This window comes from Salvelinus fontinalis, chromosome 2 (assembly GCF_029448725.1).
Source record: "Salvelinus fontinalis isolate EN_2023a chromosome 2, ASM2944872v1, whole genome shotgun sequence".
In the NCBI taxonomy this organism is placed as follows: Eukaryota; Metazoa; Chordata; class Actinopteri; order Salmoniformes; family Salmonidae; genus Salvelinus; species Salvelinus fontinalis.
This window is the reverse complement of record NC_074666.1, coordinates 61,504,226-61,522,343: the sequence shown is the minus strand read 5'-3', so window position 1 is coordinate 61,522,343 and position 18,118 is coordinate 61,504,226. Positions and strand designations below refer to the sequence as shown.

The following is an 18,118-nucleotide window of genomic DNA, read 5'->3' as shown; positions in this document are numbered from 1 at the left end:
ATGCCAGTGAGGGCAAGGATACAGCAGATGCTCATCCCAGTTCTTCTCTGATCCAGGTCCTCAATTGTGAAAATATCCTCCCACTACTGTCAGAACCGCTGAGTTATCTTCATCTCCTGTCCTGAAACAATACTGGTTTCCCCCCCACTTAGAAATCATGAACTAATCAGTGTTCTCAGTGCAATTAATTGAGACTTGTGATATAAATCCATACTTAATTTAAACTAGGCTATAAACTGTTGTTCAGTCCCCCAATCATTGTCCAATTTACTCTGATCAGCATCTACTAAGATACATTGTCTTATCAGGTGTTTGTAAAGGCATACGCAGCCAACAAATCTTACATTTATTGACATCACATTTTGGGGGAGTACAAGGCAGTCAAATAGAGGACATGTTTAAAGTAGTTTATTCTATAATCTCAAATATCCTTAAAATGAATAGCACATATATACATGAACAGACATTATCCCCAAAGACAGAACACATTTTAAATTAAGACCCCGACGCACTTGCAAAATGAGAACATAATATTTTGACCTGGCTGTGCAGATGACAAATTAAGTTGTTTGCCTTAGAAAAAAAAAAGACCAAAACTTTAGGAAAGGCATTTCAACTCCTTGATATGGGGCAATATTTCTGAATGCGGCACTGAGACTGCCTTTCCCAACTGTACGTTAAGAAGCACATCAAGAAACATTGTATACATTCACACAGAATCAATGCGGAATTCCCCAAACGCACACTTGGATGTTTGGGTGATTCATTCTAGACCAGATGCATCCAAATATTGAAACTGGGCATTTAATCCCCGTCATCATACCTTGTATTAATGTGGTCAGTGAGGACCAACCTGTGGTAGGCTTGTGCCAGATCAGTTTGTGCTCTTTCCAACTCCATTAATGTAATTGTCAAGCCGAATGTTTGGTACGACGAATGACAAGTTGTTGGCATGATAGCTCAAACAGACCGACACTCAGGCTAAACCTGTGGATGATTACCATATTTTATCACATTTGTTTCTAGTAGTATTTCATGATGAATCACCTCAATAGAACTGCACATCAAATCTTGTTGACAGGTTGATGAACCACTGGCTTCTCATATCGTTGTCAATAAGAGGCACTTCTAAAACAAACATGGTTAAATGTCACTTTTATTTATTCATCTGTGATCGAGACATCTGTCATTGCTAGATCTCAAGTAGGAGATATTATCTGTCTGCTTTAGCTGAAACTTGCCGGGCCATAACCATGGTTGGAACACCTTGGACATCCCAACGCCCCGGGGAAAAGGCGAGAAATGTGCTTGTCCTCATTTCTCTCCCATACATTTAATCACAGACCAATCAGGAGAGAGGAACCAAAGAGTTACAGGCTATAACACAAGTGTTTATTCAGAGTAAAGCTGATAAAAATAACATAAAAAAACCTAAACATTAAGACAGGAACTTCCATGAATGTTTGTTGTTTATTTTTCTTCCGTGGGCATGAGCGCAGCGCTCCAAACCTAAAAGAAGCGAAAGTGATGTCTTTCAATGATGAGGGGCAGGACATTCAAAATCAGCACTGATGGGGCGATGTGGTGCTGATGAGGTATTCTAGGAAAAACAAACCAGAAACGAAAATAAAAAAATACGTCCACACATGGCTGCATGGGAGCCGACGAGAACGATAAGCCAGTGAGGACTAAGGCATGACAGGAGAAGGACGAGGATGGTGGTGGTAGTGGTGTGTGTAGGGGTAGAAGAAAACGAAACCAAGAAATAGCAGATGATGAAAATAAATCGGAGGTACTGTATTAGCAGCAGTTTGTTTTCCTTGTTTTCCTTTTTTTCCTCTTCCTCTTTAATACTGGACTCTAGAGGTTGGCTCCAGGTTGGCATGGTTTTTAAGTCCAAAAGAGGGGTCGGGGTGGAGGGATAGGGTCAGGGGAGTTACAAGACCTCGTCGCTCTCGGCGGTGTGGAGCTGTGTGTCGTCTGCGTCGGTCATACTGCTCTCCTGCGACTCCTCCACCTCAGCTGCTGGGGACAAGGTGGAGGTTAGAGGTCAAAGCATGGCTCCTGACACTGACATTTTTCAGCTTCCTTCTTGAAGTAACATAGACAGACAGAAAAACCTGACCATATTGGCATTTTCGTCCAAAGATATGTACTTTAGTGGTAGGCCACTTGGCTACACCTTTCTGGAGTGTTTCACATATACTATTCAAATGCGGACGTATATTGACTCAATTATTTACTACTAGTACTCAATGTTTAATTTTAAGGCTGTCAAATATTTTGCATTCATAAATGATGCAACTCATAACAAATGTACAGGCCATTGCCATCATTAACAGGGAACTAAATGGTCATAGCCATGTGTCAGTCGGTCATGGCAGTCACAATGGTTGTACCTGAGTCATAGGGGTAGTCCTCAGTGACAGGCTCCTCGTCGTCAGGGAGGTACCTCTTGTCTATGGCCTCTTTGATCTGATTGTTGGCTCCTTTGGGATCCAGGTCCATGGCCCAGGAGAAATTCATCAATGCCAAGTGGGTCTGGCCCAGCTTCTTATACACCTGAGGGGAGCAATAGGGAAGAAAGCATATGATTAGAGCAGGACACACCATCCATACGAATACATTCGTAAACTAGGAAATATGTCACTAAACCCCTACCTACATTTACATATTGCCACAATTACCTCAACTTACCCATACCCCTGAACATTGACTCGGTACCAGTACCCTTTGTATATAGCCTCATTATTGTTATTTTATTGGGTTACTATTTCTCCTTTAGTTTATTTAGCAAATGTTTCTTACTTTTTTAAAAACTCTGCATTGTTGGTTAAGGGCTCGTAAGTAAGCATTTCACAGTAAGGTCTACACTACACCTGTTATATTCGGCGCATGTGAAGAATAAAATTTGATGTCAAACATCTCATAGCTATTTAGTCCATTGTACAAAGTCAGACTATATGAGATTTGAGAGGCGAGTGTAAAGTGGTCTATTATTGAGTACGAATATCAAAGTGACAGTAAATTCTTCACTTATGGTCGGCTCCTTTCCTCATAATCGCCACAAAGAAAATAAAAGTTTACATTTGCTTACCTTTCCTATTAAAAAGTAAACAAGGGACTCTTTGGGCACTATTTGTTTCAGCTCTTCAAGCTCTTGAAGAGCCGCCTGAAAAGGGAACACAAAAAACTGTTTGCTTAGACTTAACCAATAGAAAATGCAGTGAACAATGATAATATTAATACGGAAGAAGACGAATTGTGCTGAAAAGTAGGTTAGCCAGTGTTCGCTTGTGAAATGCCATATGGACCTACCTTGTACTTTTCATTAGCGAAGAGGATGGAGGCCCTGTGAAATTTGCATAGAGGGTTCTTGGGGTCTATGTTGATCGCTCTATTCAGGGTTTCTAAAGCATGGTCAGACTTCTTCAGTGCATGCTGAACCTGTGTGGAAACAACAGGAAACATGGTGCACGTTAGTTAGTGTGCCATAAAGAACATTGGAGAAAGGACTCAAGTACCAAATGTAAAATACTACAGGCTTTGAAAATAGTAATAATAATACATATGATTTATAAAGTGTTTTTCTAAAACATAAAGATGGTTAAAAAAAAAAATGTTTTTTTAATCAGCATGCAATGTCTTGAAGTGCCCTGACAGACTGAGTGAGCTGAAAGAGACTGAGTGTAGCGGGCCACTCACCACTCCGATGTGGCAGAGGAGCACAGAGCTCTGAGGGTTGATGCTAAGTGCCTTCTTGAAGTGAATCTCTGCCAGGTTGAACTTCTCCTGCTTATAGTATATCATCCCCAAGCCATACCTGGAGATGGAGGGATAGAAAGAGAGACGGAGAGAGGAGAGAGAGGTGAGATAACAAGTGTCTCCCATAATCCTGAATTATTCACTAACATCAAAATATGACGTTTTAGCTTTAATTCTTTACTAAGACTTCTGATTATTAATCTGCATTAAGGTAATACAGTGCTGTGTTCGAGAACACCTCAAGCGAGACCGATTCAAGACCAAGACCAAAAGGTGGGGGGGCGAGACCAAGTCGAGACCGGGAGGGGGACAAAGGGACCGAGACATAGTCAAGATCAGAAAAATGTGAGTCCAATTCAAGACCATGACGGTAATTTTGTCAAATCCCCACCATAAGTGTTCAAAATGTCCAGTATTTCTATGTTCATATTTCAGAACATATGGATTCTTTAGATATTCAGAATAGTGAAAAAATGCATACTGGGGGAAAATAGAGCCAATCTACAAATTATTCCTAACCCAAACACAGTGGGGAACAATGGGCCTTCTACAGGCTAAGGTTTAAAAAAAATATGATTATAATAATGCTAATTCTATTATTTTCAATGGAGTTTGATTTAATCTCTTCTTTTCAACAAAAACTGAAAAGGGTTAACGCCGCAGAGAAAAAAATTATCCAATCAGGATTTCTTTGCTGGTCTCTGGGGAGATAAATATACCTAGCTAAGTCAGCCATTGGCTAGGCCATCAGAAGCTAGAAAAAGGCTTCTGCTATTCAACTGTAATAGGGCAAAATTTTGGAGTGACAATGAAATCAACCAATCACATTGACTTAATAAGTGGGACCGTTTTTTACAAAAACATGGACATTTCTGCACTTTTGAAGGCGACAGGTCACTGCGCAATAGCGAGCAGTAGGTTTCCCACGGTCTAGCTAGCTAGCTTTTGTTTTCGGCTAGTTTGCAGCGGCTGCAGCAGGTGTTATCAAAGAGGATGTTGTTGCTAATTTGTTAGCTTCTCCTTTTTCAAGAAGAACTTTCAACAATAAGTTTTATTGTAGCACACTTGCTGTTAGCCAACTCTTTGAAAATAACTTGTGAGAAACAGTGTTGCATTTAAAGTGAAACTGACAGCATTTTAGCAACATAAAATCGTATACAAATCTGTTCATATACACACTAGGAAGAATGACACTTAAATTCTGACAAGCAACCACTGGTCATTTTCACGTTTCATAAATTCTTAGAATGTTTGGGAATTACGTATACTAAGGCATTTGTGTAAAATCTATAGCAATATAAAGTGGGAAAGCGGCCTTGCATTTGGACAATTAATAGTCCCCGCAGTTAATAAAAATGAATAAAAACACAGCACTATAGCCAATCAGAGCTACAGTAGACCTTTATGTAAACATGCCATTTGCTACATGGGCCGGCAATCATTCACTTTGAACTGGACTGTGTTTACAGGCAGTTGTAACAGCGCAACTTTAGATCATTAGAACGCATTTGCCAAAAGCCACAAAATACACCCGAATGGATTTCTGCAAATATGTTAACGACACGGGAGTTACATTTGGGAACTTTACATTTCTATTGATCAAACAACCATGAAAAGGTAGGCTCTCTCACTCAGTTATGCACATCAACAAGACCAACAACTAATGCTAGCCAGAGCAAGAGGAGATAAAATCTAACGAAGGAACATTAGATAAACACTCAAACTTTTTCAGCTAAACAATGGGGAATTATAGCCTCATCCTTCTGCAACTTGCCTGCCAATGCATGCTTGTCCCAACCAAGCACCTAAGCTAACTGGCTAAAGTTGGCTAGTTTGCTAACTAGCTACTTCCAGACACAAATGTGAGAACACCTCACTCTGACCATTTTACTTGATGTAGAAAAACTGGTTACATGTAATCTAGAGCATTCTTGACTAACTATTATTTATTTTTTTGCCTATGTTTACTGACACCGGTCATATTCAGTAGGTGTTGTGCGTTCGTAAATTCATCAGTTATTCTGCGCTCTGGCACACTCAGACGAGAGTGCTCTGAAATAGACAGCCAGAGTGAATTTGCGAATGCAAGAGATATGCTAACTGTATAACAGAGTCACTCACTCCTCCAATGACATTCTGCAAACTAGCTAGCTAGCAAGCATTAGGCTCCATGTTTTTAGCTTGCTACATAAATAGATATCCTAGCCTATTAGCCACGTTATGACGGACTTGTGATCATTCCCTCGCTAGTTTGATTGTATTGACATTCCCAACCTTAGTTACATTCATCCGTTTTTATATTGAGTCATTGAAACTGAAACAATGCATCCCGAATGGAGGCAGCAAACAATGTAAAAGGCCAGCTGTGATTTTAAAACCTGATATTTTTTGGATTACCAAGAAATGTATTGGTGAATTATAGGGATGCACCGATATGACATTTTTGGCCAATACAGATATCCGATATTTTCCGTGCCAAAAAGAACGATACCGACATTTACAATTTTAGCGGCCTTTTAAGCATTTTAGTACAGTTAGTTGAAACACACACAGACCAAAAAGTTATTTTGTTGGTATTTACGCATGTCCCAATTACCAGTAAAACCTAATCAAAACCTATTTATTTCAATTACTTGCTGTGCTGTGTCGTTGTTCATTTGTTCAGTCGTTTCATTCTCAACCATAATAGAGCATTTTCACATCTATTACGATTGTAATTCAGATTTTGTACATCCACTATCACTCCAAGGTTGTGCACTAACTCACCAGGCATTGTAGTGGCGTGTGTTGACTCTGATGGCGTTACGGAAGCAGGCCAGAGCCTTCTCCAGCTCCTCTGTGAGGACAAACTCATGGCCTAGCAGCGTGTAGGCGTAGGCAAAGCCCGGGTTCACCTGGATGGCACGCTGGAAGAACTTAATGGCTATGTCATGCTCCCTCTGCAGACTGAAACAGTTACCAGCCACGCACCATGCCTAAGGGGACAAAGAGAGAGAGTTGGGGAGGAGGGAAGGAATAGAAGAGGAGCGGAAGGAGCATAAATATGGATCTTTTAAATTAAGGCAACCATACTCCAAGACGGAATCACTTGTAAGCATTTCCCAATGGAAAAGTCTCAATTGAACATACTTTTTAGCCCAGAACTAGACATGTGGATACGGTACATGCAACTGTTTGTCCCAGTGTGTTAGTTAACTATGTACCTCTGGTGAATTCTTGTCCATGTCGGTGAGGTCTTTGGACAGGGCCGACAGGGCCACGTCCTTCTGCAAGTGCCAAAGGGTGGTGGAGTAAATCTCCATGCCCTCCACCCGGTAGCTCTCGATGCGCCGCACCTCTGAGAAGATCCTCTCCGCCTGCAGGGAGGGGACAGGAGGCAAATAGTGAGAAAAGTTTATAAATCGAGCCATTGAGAAGTAGCAGAAGCCACCATAACACAGCCATCGACCACTCTTTGCATCCATTTGACAGTCTTAACCCTGTGAAATTATAGTAAGGACAGGAGCACATCTAGCTTCAGATGCCCACAATCCCTGTTTTAGGTATGAAAGATGAACCTAGCAAAAGAAGGCTCTCCCTTACCTGCATGTATTCGGCCAGCTCAAAGTGGGCCCTGCCGATCTGTCCCAGGACCCACCCTGTGTTGTAGTGATGGGAAGGCAGCTGGCTCAGGATGCTGATAGCCTCCTTACAATTGTAAGAGCAGAGGGCCAGGTACCCCCGGCCGATGTCTCGCATCAGCGACATCAGGCCATCTGGAACACAGAGGGAAAAGAGGGGTTTGGAGATAAGTACTTGTGATGGCATCTTTGTAAGGACATTGTATGACAAGGTGGCTAATAAGACTATAGAAATGTAGTACAATTATAACAGCAACTTAATAAAAAAAGTCAGAAAACTACTGCATTACTTTGACATTGTTTTTAATGGCAGTGTATCCCTACATCTCACCTCAACATCTTGACATGGTCAGTCAAAGAAGACTGAAAGTCAAAGTGTGAGAGTTAATTCTAACAGTGTCCCAGCTCACCTGCAGCAGCCTTCTGCAGACTGAAGGCCTGGAACTGAGGAGAGCCCATACTGACTTTCCCGTCTGTCATGGACGAGTCCAGCTTGAGGATCTCAATGCTCTCGTTCAGGTTGGATGGGGTGATGCCTCCCTTGCCCATTTTTGATTTGGTCTTCCGGTTGGGGATTTTGGTGGGGAACTTCATTTTCAGCTTCTTGCTATTCTCCTGTTGAGTAATGTTTGTTTGTGTTTAGCATCTCAAAGACCTCTGCTGACATCAGAACCATGTCTGCCCCCCCCCACCCCCCTTTTGATATTTGGTAATAGGAAAAAGAGGAAAAATAACATCTTTGCCAAGAATCTCAGCAGCACAACCCAGACGGGCAGTCTGTTTTCAGCCAACCTCTATTCTATATAGAACAAAATAACACATATAAAATGCAATCCCTGCTCATAAATATCATAACACTACTTAAAATGCTAGACTTGAGAGCAAACTGATGTTTTTGTTTTCCTGGTTCAAAAGATGCACCACAAATCTTACTGTCCATCTCAATTCCAATATTTGGGTATATGTTTAAAAGAAAAATCCACTCAAACTCTGAGTCTCTGCTATGTTACCTTGGCAGTAGAGCTGGCACTGGTGAAGAGTCTGGAGCTCCGTCTGGGCTGCACGTTGGGGGGAGCAGCGATTGTGGGGCTCAGCACTTGAGGCGTAGTACTACAGTAGGCACAGACAAAAAGAGCACAACAATTGTCATCAGGTCTTCATACTTAGACAACCACTAGCACAGAGCACACCAACGCCATGAGTGACATTTTGACCAAGCAAAAATGCTGCAGTGTTTCAAGTTTAAACCACAACACTTGACTCAAAACAAGTATGGATCACAATTTCATAACATTTACACAATTTCACCCTGCATGAATTCTCACTGAAAATAAACAAGTATTGTGAGGACAGCTGTCTTTTTTGGCAATATCTCTGCATTTCCATACTGTAAACATGGGTCCATATGGGCCTTGTAATGAGCACATACCTGGTCTGTGGGGGGGCAGTGGTCTGAGTCTGGTTGAAGGAGATAGGGATGATCTCCCTGCTGTTGCCACTCTGTGCAAACACCGACTTCGTCCCCGGCTGGCTGATTCTCGCTACAGACTGAAGAGGGAAAAGTGGGAACAAAGCTATTTAAAAATACATTTAAAAAAATGGCCAACAAAACATCTTTGACCTCCATTGTTCAATCCGTTACTGAAATAAAAGGAATCTCCTCTGAAGTTGAAATGTTTTCTATTCAGCGTGCATAGAACAATTTTTACACACAGTATGTTGCTCTTCGATTAACACTCCAAATAGGAGAGCCACATAGCGGTTGGCGTGTTGTCTTCATTATAGCGATGAAGCGTGCGTACCTTCTTTGGTGGGACTCCGGGAGGGGGTGGCTCCATCCCCGAGCCACTGTGAGAGTAGTTCTGCAGATACAAGGGGTCCCCTGGGCTGGGCTCCAGGGGCAAGATTCCAAAACTGGGAATAAGATCATTCAAATGGATTCTCAGTATATCTCATCTACATTGTTGACTTATTCAGCTCTGTATAATTTAGCCTATCATGCAGAAGTCCCCATGGAGGCTATTTACATCCAGTTGCAGTACCAGAGAAGACTTTAACGGAGGTAGAAAAGCCCTCACAGAACAAAACCGTCGTAGAGGACAGAGGAAAAGCAGTAATCAAGACGTCCTCTGAAGCCTGTTATCATTACAGTCTCCCTAATTACAGGCTAGTGGACAATGGAGTTGGAGGATGAATGAATGAATGATAGACCAGCATGTACTGCAGCCAGGTGCACAATATCAAATTATAACCTAGATAATTGTTACTTGACTACAATTTTCAAAGCCATGGACAAATTACAAGCGGAGTGATCGCTGACAATATAATAATGTTCTTAGGAGAATGCCAATGCCTCTATAAATGTAGGGTGTCCAATTAAAAATGCATATTTTGACCAATGGGTAAAATAACATTAAATTGGGAAAAATAACATTAAAAATTGGGCAGATACTCCTCTAAGAAGACCAATGCTCTAAATCTCATGTCTCTATCATAATCCATTCAAATGTTAGAGTTTTCACCCTTGTAGGATGACTAAATCAATGGAGGCCAGAGAAGTGGTCAAAATACAGGAAAATAGCATTGCGTCTGCTAGGCTGGATGCTGTGCGAGAATTAATAAGGCAAATACAGGCTCACCGTTTAACTCATCATCTTTCTTATAAAATGCACAGGACATGAAACAATATAGAGGTAAGATAGATATCGATTGAGACATATGTAATGCTTCCATATTTTAGTAGGAACTTTTCGTATTAATGTGAAATTCCTGCTCTACTTCAAAGATTTCTCACAAAAACAAACGTATCTCTGTGAAATGTCAACGGAGCATTGAGTGTGTACCAAGCTTTTATCCTCATAGCCTTTTACATTCAATTCAGCTCGTGTCATGCTAATTTAGCTTTTTGCGACCCGCGGAAACAACTTTGAAGACAACAACCACAAAATGCTAAATCCTTATAAGTTATGAGAAACCTGCACTGCCCTGTCAACAAAGCTTAGTGCTTATTAATGGATGTATTAGGTTACGAAATTTGTTAGAACATGAATAATCATATTTGTCTTGGTAAAATGTATTTTATAAACATAAGGAAGTGAAATTTAATCACCAAAGTGCATTTCTACCCACTCTGGGCAGAGTGGATGGACACCCTACATAATGACACTGTAAAAGTAGTCAAAGAGGGAAACATGTGGGAGTGCCTCAACACACAGAGAATACACGCCACACTCAAAATACAGTGCCACACGACACTTATGAGCAGATAGATAGCGCGTGCCTGTGTCAATCCACTTATGATAAAACAGCCCAACACATGTAATAGAGCCACTACTGAGAAAAAACATCTTATTTGTGTGTACGGGTTGAGACCACCAGTACCTGGGCGTTAGGGGGCTGAGTGCTGCCGATCCCCCCAGTAGACTGCGCCCACTCTTGGGTTTGTTCTGCACTTGTTTGGATAGCAGGGAGCCGCCTGTACCCAGAGGCCCTACGGTGTCCGGGGAGATGACGGACGAGTCGATGTAGGACATGGTGGAGTCTGTGTTCAGAGACGAGTACTTTGAGTTGGAAGACTCCAGGTTCAGTCTGTTTAATTCCTACAGGGGAGGGAAAGGGAACGAGACAGCAGTTGTCAGTTCTTCATTGCACATTTGGATAGGCAGGTTATTAGAAAGAACTGTGGTCTTTGCTTGTGAAGTGTTATTTATCATAAAGCGTTCATTAGGGGTGTAACGGTTCACCAAACCCACGGCTCAGTACATATTGCGGTTTTTGGGTCATGGTTCGGTACAGTGGAAAATTAAATGCCAAACGTTACTGTAGATAGTTTTATTGTTGGCAAAAGACGTCAAACGAACCAAGGAATAGATCATGAGCCATATAATGTAGGGCCCTATAAAATCTGTTTCATTTTTTTTTTTTTTTAAACCTGGTTTCATTTAGTTTTTCAGGTTCACAAAAAAATTGGAGGTCCTGGGGCCTCCCGAGTGGCGCAGCGGTCTAAGGCACTACATTGAAGAATCTCAAATATATTTAGATTTGTTTAATTACTACTTGATTACACATGTGTTATTTCATAGTTTGTCTTCACTGTTATTCTATAATGTAGAAAATAGTAAAATAAAGAAAAACTCTTGAATGAGTAGGTTTGGCTGGTACTGTGTGTGTATATACACTACCATTCAAAAGTTTGGGGTCACTTAGTAATGTCCTTGTTTTTGAAAGAAAAGCAAATTTTTTCCCCATTAAAATAACATAAAATTGATCAGCAATACAGTGTAGACATTGTTAATGTTGTAAATTACTATTGTAGCTGGAAACGGCAGATTTCTTATGGAAAATCTACATTGGTGTACAAAGGCCCATTCTCAGAATCCATCACTCCTGTGTTCCAATGGCACGTTGTGTTAGCTAATCCGAGTTTATCATTTTAAAAAGGGTAATTGATCATTAGAAAAACATTTTGCAATTATGTTAGCACAGCTGAAAACTGTTGTTCTGATTAAAGAAGCAATAAAACTGTCCTTCTTTAGACTAGTTGAGTATCTGGAGCGTCAGTATTTGTGGGTTCGATTACAGGCTCAAAATGGCTTGAAACAAAATACTTTCTTCTGAAGCTCGTCAGTCTATTCTTGTTCTGAGAAATGAAGGCTATTCCATGCGAGCAATTATCAAGAAACTGAAGATCTCGTACAACGTTGTGTACTACTCCCTTCACAGAACGGCGCAAACTGGCTTTAACCAGAATAGAAAGAGTGGGAGGCCCCGGTGCACAACTGAGCAAGAGGATAAGTACATTAGAGTGTCTAGTTTGAGAAACAGACGCCTCACAAGTCCTCAACTGGCAGCTTCATTAAATAGTACCCGCAAAACACCAGTCTCAATGTCAACAGTGAAGAGGCGATTCCGGGATGCTGGCATTCTAGGTAGAGTTTCAAAGAAAAAGCCATATCTTAGACTGGCCAATAAAAAGAAAAGATTAATATGCGAAAAAGAACACAGACACTGAACAGAGGAACTGCCTAGAAGGCCAGTATCCCGGAGTTGCCTCTTCACTGTTGACATTGAGACTGGTGTTTTGCGGGTACTATTTAATGAAGCTGCCAGTTGAGGACTTGTGAGGAGTCTGTTTCTCAAACTAGACACTCTAATGAACATGTCCACTTGCTCAGTTGTGCACCGGGCATCCCACTCCTCTTTCTATTCTGGTTAGAGCCAGTTTGCCCTGTTCTGTGAAGGGAGTAGTACACAGCGTTGTACGCAATCTTCAGTTTCTTGCCAATTTCCCACATAGAATAGCCTTCATTTCTCAGAACATGAATAGACTGACAAGTTTCAGAAGAAAGTTATTTGTTTCTAGCCATTTTAAGCCTGTAATCAAACCCACAAATGCTGATGCTCCAGATACTCAACTAGTCTAAAGAAGGCCAGTTTTACTGCTTCTTTAATCAGAACAACAGTTTTCAGCTGTGCTAACATAATTGCAAAAGGGTTTTCTAATGATCAATTAGCCTTTTAAAATGATGAACTTGGATAAGCTAACACAACGTGCCATCGAAACACAGGAGTGATGGTTGCTGATAATGGGCCTCTGTATGTAGATATTCCCTTTTTTTTAATATTATTATATATATATATATATTTTTTTTTTAATCAGCCGTTTCCAGCTACAATAGTAATTTACAACATTAACAATGTCTACACTGTATTTCTGATCAATTTATGTTCTTTTAAATGGACAAAAAAAATAGTTTTTCTTTCAAAAACAAGGATATTTCTATGCGACCCCAAACTTTTGAACGGTAGTGTGTGTGTGTGTGTGTGTACACACACACACACACACACGTGTGTACATAAAAAAAAAGATATATACATTTGGGTTCACATTGCAGACCAAACCGAGGTCCCCGTACCAAACAGTTCAGTAAGAATAAGTTTACTGTTACACCCCTAGTGTTCACAGATCACCTTCTTCCACAGTCCCAACCCCTAACCAAACACCAGGTCAAACACTCTTTCATCTTGGCACCAATGCAATGCAAGCCATCATTGTAAAGAGAGCCGAACCTGGCCTTAGAAAAATATGAACAGGAATACTGGGTTTAAATGGACAGGGGGATGGAGAGTCGAAGGGACGTACTAAGGTGTCCTGGGGCGTCTCCATGAGCACCGTGTCCACCTGGCGGTGGGGCATGTTGTGGCTTGGTGTGTGGGCAGGGCTGATAGGGAACAGGGGAGGGGCTCCACTCCCGCCGCTAAAGAACTGCAGGGACGTCAGTCTGAAGATCTGCTCTGGGTCCGGACGATCGCCTGACAACAAAGATACATGTTAATACAATCAGCTTAAGAGCAGGGGGAGGGAATAGAGTGGATTTGAGCCTGAGCACTGGTCAGGGAATTCGATTTGGGATTAGGACCAGTGTAAGTTTCTCATTTTTGTCTTACAATGACGAGTGAATCAAACTCTATTGTTAATGCAAATACATATTCTACTCTATCATCTTAACATGCATTATATAACTAACTACCCTACCACCCACCCATCCCAGCTGATTGACTGACTCACCGATCTGACAGAGGGACTCAAACGGAGACCACAGGAAAGGATTCATACTCAGGCTCTTCTGATAACATTCAGAACCTTTGGCCAGACGATCCGTTTTGCTGCACAGACAGAAGGAAGAAGAAAATTATCTTCTCGATATTGAGTGACAGGCACGCACGTGCAATCACACAACAAAACACATTGCGCCTGGTTACGTTAATCTAATTCAGAACATTCCAGCTAATATCTTTGTCAGGATTAGCTTGTTCCTGTACCTCAAATCTAATTTATAAGAGGAAGCAACCACTCGCTGGGCATTTATGGTTGTATTACGGTCACACATGTTAGATACCAGACCAATTACCTTTGCTTAACCGCTACATTGGTTTTCCTGACATCACACAGTAATAATGCAACAGCACTGTGAAATATACCAGCATACCACATTGTTGTTTAGAGTCTGATTTCTGATATGGTTAAACCTTAGAAATTGAGACAACAGCATTTTGATTGTGGTTCATGCATGTCTAAATTGTAACATGATGTCTATGACTAAGTGATAATTAAATGCTCGGACATTCTAGCCCACTGGCTGAGCTTACATCATGTTCTAAATACAGTATATCTGTAGAAGGACATCCTCTGCTTAGGAGGCTGCTACAGCCCCTTCCTGCATTCAAATAGCCCATTTGAATTGACCAAGGTAACATCCAAATATCATTCACAGACATGCCTTCTCTCCAATTCTCAATTTCTGCTCCCTTTAATTCATTAGCAACACCATGGGAAGCTGAATTAACAAGGTTTCCTTCAGGATACAATAAACAAGTCCATTGCGACAAACAAACATCAAGGCACTGCTATGCCCAACCCTCTTCACTAGGGTGCAACGTCTATCACTCAGTTGCATAGTAAAACATTAGGTATTGCTATAGATAGCTAGCACACAAGCAAACAACTCTCAATTGAAAACGTTCCCCGAACATGCTTTAGATTGTTCAACAATGAAGTAATGAACATGGTTATCCTACCAATAGATTTGCCCCAATAGGGACAATGTGAAACAGGCAGAGTCTCCAAACTCCGTGACGATGTCCTCCTGGCTCTTCTGTTTGTTCAGGACCCCCCCTGTCAGGATTTGCTCTCCCTCTGCAAGCCTGGGAAGAGAAGAGGACCGGACCACTGATGTGAGCATACAGGTGTCAAAGAGGAAGGGAGCTATCCAGACACTCTGGATTCAAAGCATGCACAATGTCATAGCTATGAGACCTAAAACACCAGACACAAAATAACATCCTTACTTGCTCAGTTCCACACAGCACTTGGCGAGTAGGTATTTGCATTGTGGTGTTGTGCAGCTGTGCCCCTTGAGAAGGCGGTATGCCTTGTAGGCCTTTCCCGAACGATAGTAGCATGTGGCTAACAGAAAGAGGGCCTCCTCCGAATGCACTGTGAGGAGGATAAAAGATGCATCCAAATAATTCATTTGCATAATTTGCACTTAAATTAACATACAGATACATACCCTGACACACACACAAATACCAAAAGCACAATCCCAGATGACTAGGAGTTATAAATATAAATGTTATTAATTTGGCGCCGACATTTTCAGACTTGCATTAGATTCCTTTTGGCATGTGACCAATTTTCCTACTTGACATGTTATTTTGATCGACTCACGTGTACGCTGTAGTATACTGCAGTGTTTTGCGTTCCACATTAAAGCAACAGCAGGCTATTCTATAACAAATGACAATCTGTTCTAAAACCTGTTTTGCATGTGTCAGTCAGGCCCCACAAGCCACCATCATGTCAAAACCTTTCAGGACTATATGAGTGGATTAAAGCAATCAGGTGGAACTGTACAGTTGTCTGCACAGTAATGTTAAGCTGAAAGAGGAGGAGCTCAGCTGTGCTGCAGCATGGACATGATCTTCTTAAGACAAGAGGGGTAGATTTCATTACCTTCAGCATATAGTCTCTCGGCCAGGAACACGGCATCCCTGTAGGCATAGTGGTTTAGTGCATGCCAAACAGCAGCCTAGACACAGGGAGACAAACAAACACATCTGCATCTCTACATATTGTCACACAGCCTACTATGATTGTCTGATCTGGTGGTGGCTCTGACAGCAAGCTTTACAACTCACTAATAATCAATGGCCTAATCAGTCAATAAGCACATGCGTTGATAATACATTATTTGAATACAAAGCTTGCAGCATATTATAGCGAACTATTCAATCTTATGGCTGGCTGTTAGCTAGATGGCTATGAAATGTTGACACAGCAAACAACAATTAGCTAGTTACATTCGACGGGCAGACAATGCTATCTTTAAAAAAATATTTTGGGGGGGGGGTTCACTGGTCTAGTGCTTATGCGAATTTCAGTTTTTCGTGGCAAGTGTCAAACATTTAGCTAACGTTATTTCATCGTTCGATATCAATATCAACATCTGTGGTCATAGGATAACTTAGCAATGTAACGTCTAGCGAAGTACCTCAACTCAAATTGAGGTACTTGGCTGTTAGTTGAGGTAACGTTACTTGGCTATGTCAGATCTGATGATGTTTAAGGTTACGGTAGTTGGCAAGTAGCTAGCTGCATCAAATGTTCAACAAACGCTATCAATGCAGACAGCAGTTACCCATGTAGCTAGCTAGCACTGAGTGGTTAGCTAACTAGCCAATGGTTTTCAATATTTTAAATTCAGCTGTCAAAATGCCCATTTACAATACAACCTGAAATAACTTAAACCTTGGTCGACATACTAGCTAACGTTAACTTAGATGCTAGCTTAACGACTTTAGCGTTAGCTAATATTATGTTGCAGGGAGAATGACATCGAAATAATGTCAACCATCATCAATCTGATCAGCTGTAATGTTTAGCTAACTAACTAACTGTAGTTAATTTAGATAACGTTATCTGAAAAACTCACCTTACTGTCATAGTCTAAGTTAGTAACGTTACTTAGTTAAAGTTAGCAAGGTATGTTAGTCTAGTTTGCCAGTAACTAACTAGATTACTAACATTAACCAGATCATTTCAAAACAAACGTTGAGGCTCCATAACTAGTAGCGAGTTAACGTCGCTAGCTAAATATGGCTAATGACTGAGCACCTAGTTAGCTGGCACCTACCGCTATCTAATTTCGTATACCTGGGTGACAGCGGCCGTTCTAAAGAGTACCCCCTGTGTGGTATATAATGAATAACAGGCACTAGTTTACCGATTTTAACAACGAAGCAACTATTCGGAGAATGCTAGCTGGCTAGGCCAAACCATTTATTCTCAGGCCTCGGTGTAGCAGTAGTGGACCTTTCTGGTAGGGAGGTAACCATGCAGGCCACAATACATTCCTCTTGTCCTGCATGTGACAGTTCTCTCCTTGGTATAGCAAACTGCTTCGTTACCTGAACAGGTTCCTGCAGCACCGTCATTCCGTAGTCAGGCTCCTTCTCTCGTCCACTGTTTTTTGTTTCCCTCTTTCTTCAGTTCCTTTCTTAGTTCAGTATCCAGGCCAGAAGTAGCTCTGAAGATTTGAACACAACGACCGTTACCGACCATGCCGAAAGCTCCCGAACATATCCGAAACAGATGCAAACGTATCAGTTTACGAATAGAATCGAAGACCAACGGAAATAACCGAAACGGTTGTTAGCTGAAATGTAAACTCGTATATCAACCATAGAGATCGATAGAACTAATCTTTATATCTGTTACTTTTCATATGGTATGTATCAATTTCTGGATGTCATCATCCATTTCATATGATATGTTACGAAATGCAATTCCTACAATATGTAACGAATTTCAAAACGTATGATATGTTACGCATTCCAATTTGTTGTTGCCAACGTTAGCTAGGCTAAGGGTTGGGGTTAGGGTTAAGGTTAGGAGTTAGTTAAAAGGGTTAGCTAACATGCTAAGTAGCTAAAAACGTAGTAAGTAGTTGAAAAGTTGCTAATTAGCTCAAATGCTAAAGTTGTCCACGATGAGAATCGAAAACGGTCACGTTACCAACAACTCTTCTTAAATTCTTTCTTTAACAGGGCTTGACATTAACTTTTTTTTGCCACTTGTAAGTAGGACAGATTTTTTGCTTGTCTGAAAGCTCAATTAAAAAAAAGATCTGTAATACCATGGGCCAAAAGTTGACTGAAAATTGTGTTGTATG

At 41.1% G+C, this 18,118-nt stretch overlaps 1 protein-coding gene across 2 annotated transcripts; it reads right to left on the bottom strand.

Moving 5' to 3' along the window:
• Window positions 1–393: 393 nt before the first annotated feature.
• Window positions 394–17,524, bottom strand: LOC129822662 (cell division cycle protein 27 homolog). Of its 2 annotated transcripts, none has more exons than XM_055881023.1 (19): window positions 17,355–17,524; window positions 15,901–15,976; window positions 15,234–15,381; window positions 14,964–15,089; window positions 13,954–14,051; window positions 13,528–13,697; window positions 10,767–10,984; window positions 9,188–9,299; window positions 8,815–8,933; window positions 8,396–8,495; window positions 7,796–8,000; window positions 7,348–7,520; window positions 6,969–7,121; window positions 6,532–6,740; window positions 3,706–3,823; window positions 3,319–3,447; window positions 3,098–3,172; window positions 2,400–2,562; window positions 394–2,025 (listed from the first exon to the last, which is right to left on the bottom strand). In XM_055881023.1, exons 1-19 carry the CDS (start codon window positions 17,379–17,381, stop codon window positions 1,937–1,939), a joined length of 2,508 nt encoding a protein of 835 aa, XP_055736998.1. In that variant the 5' UTR covers window positions 17,382–17,524; the 3' UTR covers window positions 394–1,936. The 2 variants fall into 2 exon arrangements, with proteins under 2 accessions (XP_055736998.1, XP_055737006.1); XM_055881031.1 differs by having other exon boundaries at window positions 394–2,022.
• Window positions 17,525–18,118: the final 594 nt, after the last annotated feature.